At 54.3% G+C, this 10,508-nt stretch overlaps 1 protein-coding gene across 2 annotated transcripts; it reads left to right on the top strand.

The window, feature by feature from the left end:
• Nucleotides 1-6: 6 nt before the first annotated feature.
• On the top strand, nucleotides 7-6,562 carry EMX2 (empty spiracles homeobox 2). Of its 2 annotated transcripts, XM_017509115.2 has the most exons (3): nucleotides 7-736; nucleotides 2,676-2,860; nucleotides 5,090-6,562. In XM_017509115.2, the coding sequence occupies exons 1-3, from the start codon at nucleotides 331-333 to the stop codon at nucleotides 5,255-5,257; spliced, it is 759 nt and encodes a 252-aa protein (XP_017364604.1). In that variant the 5' UTR covers nucleotides 7-330; the 3' UTR covers nucleotides 5,258-6,562. The 2 variants fall into 2 exon arrangements, with proteins under 2 accessions (XP_017364604.1, XP_017364605.1); XM_017509116.1 differs by lacking the exon at nucleotides 2,676-2,860 and having other exon boundaries at nucleotides 5,090-5,193.
• Nucleotides 6,563-10,508: the final 3,946 nt, after the last annotated feature.

Genomic DNA, 10,508 nt, shown 5'->3' with positions numbered 1-10,508 from the left:
AAAAAAAAAAAAGAAAAAAATTACCCCAATCCACGCCTGCAAATTCTTCTGGAAGGATTTTCCCCCTCTCTCCAGCTTGGGCGCGTTTGGTGCAAGATTCTCGGGATCCTCGGCTTCGCCTCTCCCTCTCCCTCCCCCCTCCTTTCCTTTTTCCTTTCCTTTCCTTTCCTTTCTTTCTTCCTTTCCTCCCCCCATCCCCACCCCCACCCCCACCCCAAACAAACGAGTCCCCAATTCTCGTCCGTCCTCGCCGCGGGCAGCGGGCGGCGGAGGCAGCGTGCGGCGGTCGCCGGGAGCTGGGAGCCCAGGGCGCCCGCTCCTCGGCGCAGCATGTTCCAACCGGCGCCCAAGCGCTGCTTCACCATCGAGTCGCTGGTGGCCAAGGACAGTCCCCTGCCCGCCTCGCGCTCCGAGGACCCCATCCGTCCCGCGGCACTCAGCTACGCGAACTCCAGCCCCATAAATCCGTTCCTCAACGGCTTCCACTCGGCCGCAGCCGCCGCCGCCGGTAGGGGCGTCTACTCCAACCCGGACTTGGTGTTCGCCGAGGCGGTGTCGCACCCGCCCAACCCCGCCGTGCCAGTGCACCCCGTGCCGCCGCCGCACGCCCTGGCCGCCCACCCCCTACCCTCCTCGCACTCGCCACACCCCCTCTTCGCCTCGCAGCAGCGGGACCCGTCCACCTTCTACCCCTGGCTCATCCACCGCTATCGATATCTGGGTCATCGCTTCCAAGGTACGTGCCACGTCGCGGGACTGCAGCGCGCGGCTCCCGCCGCACCCTTCCCTGCCCCCGGCCTGCTCCTGGTGGGCGCTTGGCAAGGCCTGGGCGGAGGTTCCTACAGAGCCGGGTTGGGAAACTAGGCGGCGCGGGGCCGGGCGTGGTATCGATCCCCAGTCTCCGAATCTATGAGCGGTTTGGAGAGATGGCCTGCGGGCCGCCTGACCCTTTGGGAAGGGGTGCGACGGAGTTGTACCCCAGTGCTCTGGGATCCGAGCAGGCTGGGCTGAGCGTACCCGGCGCCGCGGAGCACAAAGCCCGCCGGGGCCCCAGGCTCCTGGTACCCTCGGAAATGTTCCCAACCGTCCTGGCTCCCAGGGACGCGGACAGGGCCCGGACGATAGGCTTGCTTTCGACTGCGTTCGACCCTGTTCTCCACCCTCTTTGCGCCCCTTCAGCCCAGACCCGCGACTTCTTGGTCTTTCACCCTCTTCTGGAGGCGAGAGGACCCTCGCGCCCCCGGAGAAAAGTATGAGATTGTTTTTTTTCTTTCCTGCTTTTCGGAGGCCTGGGGAGGGGCGGGAACCTGTGCGGGTGGAAAGCTCCAGGGCTCGGCGATCTCGCCGCGACCTGCTTAATTGGGGCACCGAGCAGTCGCAGCGGGAAGGCAGGTTCGGTCTGGTTTTTGTTTTTTTAAAAAAAAAAAAAAAAAAAGAACTTGGTCAGGAAACTGTCGGAGGGAAAGATCTATTCGGATGTTTTCATTTCCTGCGATATTTTTGATTTGTTTTTCTCTGCGTACGGGGTGGGAGGAGGAGAGTTAAAACTTCAGAAAAGGGGATGACTAATTAGTTTACTGATCGGAGTCGGCAAAAGACCTGCCTCCAGCGGCAGCGGATCAATACTCCACGGCTTGTCCATTCATTAACCCATTGCGTTCCTGCCAGAGCCTAGAGTCGGGTAGACGTCATCTCCCTCCCCATATTTTAAAAACCAAACCAAAGAAAGAAAAAAACAAAACCCCAAAAAACTTTTCACCTTTAATCCCGAACTGGGTTTGCCTGCATCCCGCCTGTACTGTCGGCTTGTTTTTCTTTGTTTGAGTTTTTGGAGAATCGATTTCCTATCCTAATGAGTAAACCCAAAACTCTGAGGCTTTGCTCGAAAAGTTTAGGGCTACCCTTCCTCATTTTCTGTCAGTCATGCCTAGGGTCCCCCCCCCAGACCCGGAGCCGCTGGGATCTTCCTGCGTTTCAGACTGTCACCGCGGTGTCTGCAACTCGGTAACCCCCCGGGTTTCGATCCATTTGCTCGCGTTTCTCTTCTAGTTCTCCGGAGCCGGGAGCCCGGGAGCCGAGTTCTCCAGAGGCAGCAGGGGCTGTGGCCCCGCACACTCGCCGGCGAGATTTCTGCCCCGACCTGGCCGCAATGACTTTCCCGGCCTCTGTACTTTTCCGGAGGGGCAACAAAACAAATAATTTAAAAATAAATCTCTGAGAAAACTGTGGAGAGCAGCCCGCCGCCTTTCCACCCTGGGTCAAAGTTCCCCGAGAGGTTAGAAAGCAGAGAAAGTCGTTTCTTTGGGCTGTGGGCGCCAATCGCCCGGCCAGGCTCTGCGGCTCCCTCCCCTGCCCCTAGCGCCTAGCAAGGGGGTGGCGAGGCCCGCGGCGCCAGCGCGGCTGGGGAGCCCGCCGAGGTCAGGAGCCTGGGGACTGGCCCCGCCGGGGCAGCTGTTGGCTGGGTGCCGCACAGGTGGAGCCCCGGCGTTCCGGGCCGGACAGCTGGGCCGACGTCCCCTTCGGGCACCCTCGGGAGGACCATTGGCCCCAGCAGGTCGAGCGGCGCGGGCTCTGAGAAGGCCCTGAGCGCGGTGCTGCGCCAGTCCGGCTCGGGAGAAGTGCGTGGCTGCGGTAGGAGCGGCCTCGCTAATGGGACTTCTGCTGTGCCTCCGCAGGGAACGACACTAGCCCCGAGAGTTTCCTTTTGCACAACGCGCTGGCCCGAAAGCCCAAGCGGATCCGAACCGCCTTCTCCCCGTCCCAGCTTCTAAGGCTGGAACACGCCTTTGAGAAGAATCACTACGTGGTAGGCGCCGAAAGGAAGCAGCTGGCACACAGTCTCAGCCTCACCGAAACTCAGGTGAGTGCGCCCCGGGGGCAAGGAACCCATGTAGGCGTGCGCCCCCACCCAGAATCTGGCTCCCAAGCCCGTCAAGAGCACGGAGCTCTGTGAGGGCCTTCCGCACAGGTCCTGGTAGCTGGTTCCACGCCTGGGCTCGGGATTTGTGTCTCAGAGTGCTTGGCTTTGTTGGGCTCCAGAAAGGGGCTGTAAGTGCCAACCTGCCCTAGGTTCTGGGGAAAGGCGCCGAGTTGTTTCTCTGTCCAGTGGGCATGTCCTGGCTAAGACATCCCCGCACTTCTGGTGAGACTTTTGGCGACAGTGTGACGACCCTGCTGGGGTCCAGGAAGCTGGAGAGCACAGTGGGGTTTCTGGGTGTTTGGGGCTGGAGGCTGGTAAGGACCAGATGTGGGTTAAAGACAAGTTCTGAGCGACTGCTAGCCCGTGGCTCACACGGTCGGCTCGAGAGACTTCCCTGAAGATGGGAGATCAGAAGGTGGAGGCCAAGCATCCGGTGTGTACCCTACATCAGAAAAATACAGCTGGGAGGCTGCAGAGAGGGTCTGCCTCAGGGCACAGGCCTTCTGCACAGCAGGGTCCCAGGGCGGGCCTGGCTTGGGTTTAGCCCAGGGTGGGGAGGGGGCTTAGGACTACAGTAGGCGCTACTGTACACGGAGCCGCAGGGCGGGGTCAAAGTTCCCAGTAAACAGTAACGTTTTCGGGCAGATTAAGTTGTAACACTTTTCTGGGCAGCTCAGAAAGGTCAAGGCTTTTGTTTTAAAACGCGTTCCCCACCCTAAAACCGAGGAGGGCCTGGCGGGTTTGTGCGGAGCCCGGCCCCAGGCGCGGCCCGGCTGATTTCTCCTGGACAGCCGAGGCGGCGGTGGTCTTTGTCCGCCTCGCTGCCCACGCTGCCTGGAGTCTTTGTGTGCGTGTCAAGCCCCGAGCGCACCGACGCGCGCCTTGGGCCAGCGCCGGGGAGAAATGAACCGTCCTCCCCCTCAATTAGCAAATTCAAAGCAAATTAAATTCAGCCTTGTTCCCGCTCAGCTTTTTCGCGGAGCACTTTGGGGGACTGGGGCATTTCGGGAGAGCAAGTAGGGACGGCCAACGGCCTCAAAGGAGGGAATGGAGTGAACCCCAGGGGTCTAGGGACTGACACTGGGCTGGGGTACTGTTATCCAGATAGGACAGGCGTTGTGGGGGGTGGGAATCAGAAGTGCAGTCACGCCACCTCCCTTACCTGTACCCCACTGCTGGGAAGCTTGGACTGTGTTACTGTCTGGCGGCTGAGTGAGGACCCACCACTCAGCTTTCCCAGGGGGCCATGGGATGGCAGCCGACTCCCACCTTATTGCTCCTGAGACCTCTCGCAGCCACTCTGGTGAGGCCAGGCCTCCAGCCCCACCCTGGTGGGAAGTGATGGGACTGGGGTCTGAGGTTGTGTGACCAGCAGCCTGTTCCGGGGCTTCTTAGGAGGAGGGAAGGGCGGCTTGCAGTCACCTCCCCTCCTGTTACGTTCTCTCTTACTTTCTGTGTAACCCACGGTCTTTCAGAAGCTTTCAGTTTTGAACCCATTTTCCTAGCTATAAAGGTACAGTGGGTTGGTCTGTAGGCCTGCACATTCCACCGTCTTTCCTGGCCTCCTCCAGCCCCATTCTCTTCCTGTTCACCTGTGAGAGTCCCCTGCACAGAGGACGCAGCGCAGGCAAACCCTGATGGCCTACCCAGGGCCGCGCCATGAAGAGAAGACGCTATATTTAGGAAATGCCGCCCAGATCGGCAGAAAATAGAAAGAACATTGGGCCCTCAGGGAAGCTGTAGCAGCCGCGGGCCAAAGTCTCTCTTGCACTCGCTTGCTGGAGGGAGTTAGGGACACGTCTCTTTTTATTTTTAATCATTTATTATTTTTGTAGGGGCTTCCCATGCTTTGCAAGGCTTGGCTCTCAGCGGCATCTAGGTGCCCTGTGCAGGGCCAGGAGAGAAGGGGCTCAGTGAGCCCCAGGCCTTGGGGAAAGGTTCCTCAGGAAGGCTCAGAAGGTCAGGGAACCAGGCTTCTTCTGCACCGTGCACTAGGGGCCGGCTCCCTGAGAGCAGGCCTTGGGGAGGCTGTGCCTTAGGACGAGCATCTAAGGGGCTGGATCTTTGCTGAGTCTGGGACTGGAGTCTGGGCTGCGTGAAGGAATCAGGCAGTTGGCTTCTAGAAGGATCCTGTGAAAGAACTAACTCGCATCTGCCTCTCACCCTCAGGTAAAAGTATGGTTTCAGAACCGAAGAACAAAGTTCAAAAGGCAGAAGCTGGAGGAAGAAGGCTCAGATTCTCAACAAAAGAAAAAAGGGACGCACCATATTAACCGGTGGAGAATCGCCACCAAGCAGGCAAGTCCGGAGGAAATAGACGTGACCTCAGATGATTAAAAACACAAATCTAACCCCACAGAAACGGACAACATGGAGCAAAACAGAGACAGGGAGAGGTGGAAAAGGAAAAAATACCTACAAAACAAAAACCGCATACACGTTCACCGAAAAAGGGAGAGGGAATCGGAGGGAGCAGCGGCATGCCGCGAAGACTTTGGACAGCAAGGGCACAGGGTCCCAACCTGAGGCCGCGCCAAGAGGGCAGAGGATGGAGGCTCCTTCATCAACAAGCGACCCTCCTCTAAAGAGGCAGCTGAGTGAGTGAGTGAGTGAGACAGAGAGAAGGAGAAAGAGGGAGGGAGAGAGAGAAAGAGAGAGAGCGAGCTGAACGTGCACTCTGACAAGGGGAGCTGTCAGTCAAACACCAAACTGGGGAGACGAGATGATTGGCAGGTATTCCTTTTATCACAGTCCACTTAAAAAATGATAATGATGATGATAAAAAAAACACAACCCAACCAAGCACCGGAATTTTTTTTTTTTCACTTCGCAGCGTTTTTCCCCCATGATCTTTAAAAACAATTAGTAACAACAAACGAAAATTCCATATCTAGCCCCATCCCACACCTGTTTCAAAACCTTGAATTGCATGTAGCAGTTGATGGGCGAATGGTGTTTAAAGACCGAAAATGAATTGTAATTTTCTTTTCCTTTCAAAGACAAGTCCTGTGTGCTTTTAATTTTGATTATTTTTTTCAAGAAATGTGCAGTCTGTAAACACTTTTTGATACGTTCTGATGTCAAAGTGATTGTGCAAGCTAAATGAAGTAGGCTCAGCGATAGTGGTCCTCTTACAGAGAAACGGGGAACAGGACGACAGGGGGGCTGGGGGCGGTGGGGGAGGGTGCCCACAAAAAGAGTCAGGGCTTGTACTGGAAAAAAAAACCCTAAATTAATTATATTTCTTGGACATTCCCTTTCCTAACATCCTGAGGCTTAAAACCCTGACATAAACTTCTCCTTTTAGTGGTTGGAGAAATTGGCCGAGTTCAACCATTCACTGCAATGGCTGTTACAAACTTTAAATCTATCTATGGCAAAAACTGAAGGACTGTAGTTAGCAGGGATGATGTTAAGTGTGGCCAAGCACACGGCAGCAAGTTTTCAAGCACTGAGTTTCTATTCCAAGATCATAGACTTACTAAAGAGAGTGACAAATGCTTCCTTAATGTCTTCTATACCAGAATGTAAATATTTTTGTGTTTTGTGTTAATTTGTTAGAATTCTAACACACTATATACTTCCAAGAAGTATGTCAATGTCAATATTTTGTCAATAAAGATTTATCAATATGCCCTCAGAGTAGTCGTCTTGGGAAATTGAAGTGGATCTTTAAAAATGTATCACAGTAATTTGAGTGTGGTCCTTCCCCAACTAGGCTCAAGAAACTCAGGCTCCTCACCCACAAAAGGGCCAAATTGATGGATTCTCAGGCATTTTAAAGAAAGATGAGGGTGGAGAAGGGAGATTAGGAAAACTTAAGTCCTTCAGAAAAGGGATGGGAGAAAAGTTTTCCAGCCAGAACTTTGCCCCTTGTATGCCCTACTGAGGGAGTTTAGTTTGAACTTCAGGTTAAAATACTTACTTCTCTTAACCTCTGGTTATTAAAAAACAAAACAAAACAAAACACTGGACATATAGTTACACATTGAAGACTATTCTCCCAGAATATTGGGGAAAACAGGTAGCAGAATCAGAATCTTGCAACTTCTAAATTTTCTGACCTTAAACCCCAAAGTACAAGGCTTGCTTTTCCTTCCTTTCCTTCTCACCCTGGCTCAAATCTGCCGAAGGTGATGGGATGAGCCTCAGGACCTCAGCAGCCTTATAAGGCAAGCATTCTGAGAAACCTTCAACTCTTAATTTTAACATTAAAGAAAAAGTTGTAATCAGACTTGGAGGAAACTTAGCCTTTTTCCCTCCCTCCATCCCCCTTCTGGGGGTACGAGGTTGTTTTTGCATGCTTCATTTGCTTCTTATCCTGATAGGCTGCATTAATCAGTTTTATTTCCATTGATAGAGAAACCTCGTCTGTTCTGTTCGAGCTACAAAGCGTCCTGCGAGCTTTTGTGAAAGTGCAAATCAGTTTAAGCAATTATCATACCAGGAATATGAAGGGGAAAGAGGAGGCCTTGCCCAGTGGTCTCCTTTAATCTCTTAATCCACGGATCCAGGGGGGCTGCCTGGACATAATTTAGGACAATCTCCCCACCCTTTACACTGTGATAAGGCCAAGTTACAATGCAGGGCAAAAATACAAGCTTTGTTAACATCCTGCCTTGAAAAGTTAAGATTAGACATTCCGTGCACGTGTGGGGACTATAGGGCACTATGGAAATTTTTTCTTTCTTTTTTTCCTCCTCTTCTCTAAAGTAGAATTCATGCTCCATCTCTTTCTCCCCATCTCTGCCTGTCTCCCCCCGCCCCTCTTTTCTCCCATCTCTGTCCCTCTGTAGAAACCTGGCTGGTCATAGCGCATTTTCACACAGACCCCTCTTGGAAGGTGTGTGTGCTGTGGGGGGGATACTTCTCTGCCAGGAGTTGCTGGGGGAGGAGGGAGACAGGGTGGCCTCGAGAGTCCTGGGCTTGCCTCTCACAGGGACAGGTGCACCTGGGGGTGTCCTGGAAACTCTTGTGGGGCTTCCAGGTGCTTTGACAGTACGACCCCCCACCCCCGCCCGTGACCACGAGCTGTCTCAAGTGCTTTGCAGTCTGTACTCCTGCAAGGCACCCTCTTCTCCTCAAGTACAAATTACCTTTTCCTTCCACTCGCCTTCCGAGACCCGTAACACCTCAAACACCGAGCGCAGTCCCCTTAAAATTCAGAATGGTCTGTCTAGAAAAAAATGTTCCGTCTTAATAAAAGGTTTATTTCTGCCGAAATTGTATACTTGATATTTTTTAAGCACAAGAAAAGGGGGCTGGTGGTGAAGATTTATATTATTTTATTTTTGGTAAACGTCCTATATAGTGTAACAGCAATAAAATCATCAGAGAATACTATTAGCTTTAAAAAAAAAAAAAAAAAAACTAAAAGCTTTATTACAAACCAAGCTTTGAAAATAGGGGGGATTAGGCGGCTGAAAGGGTCCCACAATGGTAAGAAGAAAAGGTTTCATGCTAATGAGGTTAATGCCCTTTGTATCTCAGGCCTCCACATCTTCATTACGCGCTATCTCCGGCTGCACGGAGCGGCTCAGAGAGCCGCAATCCACTCCAACGCCCCCCTTCCCGGCCCAAAGAAGGATTTGATAGCAGCTCTGTTCAAACTAGATAATTATATCTTTTCAAGTCGGAATTAAGATAAAGAAAGTGAAGCAGAGGCGGCTCGCCTTGATCCACTGCAAACAAATTTGGCGCACTTTCGAGTCCTTCCTCCGCCTCAAAAAGGCAGGACAGTCAGCTTATTAGCCGCTCGTTTGCTTTATTAATTCATCTATTTAAAGTGGCAGGATTAGAGCGTCTAATGTGGACGCGGGCTGCCGTGGCGCTGAGGAATATAAATATTTGCGAGATGCCATCCCACGATGACTATCTGGGCGTGGGGCGCGGGGCAGGGTGTGCGTGTGCCCTGCCTTTGCGTTCCATTTGCACTGTGCGCATGCTGGGCTGCACAGGCGGATGTGGGAGCCATGTGCCCCAGGTCTATGTGCCCCTTCGTGCTACATGGGTGCCAGGCCTGGATGCCCAGGGGCAGGGCTCGATGGGCACCGTAGGTCAGGTTCTGACCTCTTCCTGCGACACGGCGGACTGTATGCACGTTGCCATAGGGTCCTGCCTGTGACCCCGAATGGGGGTGTAGAATACAAGTTTGACCCATGTTCCGTTTGCTTGTTAATTACTTGTGGACCTTCCCTGTGGGACCCCTTGGCCAAGTGGATGCTCGGGAGAAGTACGGGTTCTCCGTTTGCGTTGCCCTGAGAGCGTCAAACGGAATCTACCGCGCTCGTGTGCCGTTGCTGCGGCCTCCTGTGAGGAACACGTGGGTTCCCTGTGCATTTCTCGCGGAGGCGCCAGAAAGTCCTAGGGAGAAGCCTTCGACCTCCGAACTTCCTGGCTCTAGTTCTGGGTGTCCAGTGCTCCAAGCTCCCTCTGGCTCTGCTCCTGGCAGGCAAGCCGAGCAGAAGCAGGCGCGTTGGCTGCGGCCCGGAACCTGCCGGGCCACTTTTGTGCGAGGGGCGGATTGTGGCAGCCTGAGAGCCGCGCCAGGCGGGCCAGGCAGAAAGGGGGCTCGGGCCTGCGCGCGGCTTTGCAAACCTCGGCTCCTCCCCGTCCCCGCCTCGAGTCGTAGGGAACAAAGTCTGGGATGTGCAGGCCGGTTGGGGAGGGGCTCTGGCAACTCGGAGGCCTGACCCGGGGCCCCGCTCCGTGGTGGGGGTTTGAGGGCTAGGTGGCCAACAGGTGGGCCGTTGCAAATCGCTATATGGCTGGCAGGGTGAGTGAGGGTCTGTTCTTGCGTGTTTGTACAGGGTGAATAAAGTAGTTTGTAGTATAATGGTATTTGTGTGGATTGTGGAATAGAATTGTGAGTCACAGCAAGGACTTTAGTCATTTGTGTCAGTGCTAATTGTTTGAGTAAGTTAAAGGCTGCAGAGGCCGGGGCTACTTATGCAGATTGGGTCAAGATGTCTAGCTGTCCTTGTGCGTCTAGATTGCTTTGAGTTAGGGCCAGCACGTGCAGTTGTGAGGCTGTAGAGTGCCTCCGACGGTGTGGAAATGCAGTTTATGGAATTTGTGTGCCACGGTCTGGTTGCACAGTGTGTCTGTGAATCGTCCGGAGTTGTGCATCTCAGAGGATGGGGGTGGCCTCGGTGTGTGTGGCTTGCGGGGGCGTTTCTCCGGGTTTGGGTTGGGGGGGGTCCCTTGATGGATGTCCATGCCCAGCCGTAGGGTAGCATCTGTGTGTCTTGGGATAGAGGTGTGTGTGTCTAGGGAGGAGGCTTGGGCTGGGGTGTTGTTCCCGCAGCGCTCCACTAGCTCCGGAGTTGGGCAAACAACAGCCGTTTTGTGTAACCGCGCATTTTTCTAGACCAATCTTTATTATTCCAGCAATCAGCGCTTGAATTACTGGGGCGCCGCCTCAGAGCAGCCGCGGGCCGGGCGGCAGAGGATGCCGGCCTCCAGCGTCGGGGGACCGCTCCCGAAAGCCGAGCGGCTCGGCGGGGCCGCTCGCGCCTCTTCCGCAGCTTCCGGCCCGGGTCCTCTGCTCGGCCACCGTTTTTTCTTGCCCCAGCCGGCCCCGTAGCCA

Source organism: Cebus imitator, unplaced genomic scaffold, assembly GCF_001604975.1.
Source record: "Cebus imitator isolate Cc_AM_T3 unplaced genomic scaffold, Cebus_imitator-1.0 Scaffold406, whole genome shotgun sequence".
NCBI classification, from domain to species: Eukaryota; Metazoa; Chordata; class Mammalia; order Primates; family Cebidae; genus Cebus; species Cebus imitator.
Note: the sequence above shows the minus strand (reverse complement) of the source record. Positions and strands in the feature narration are given on the sequence as shown.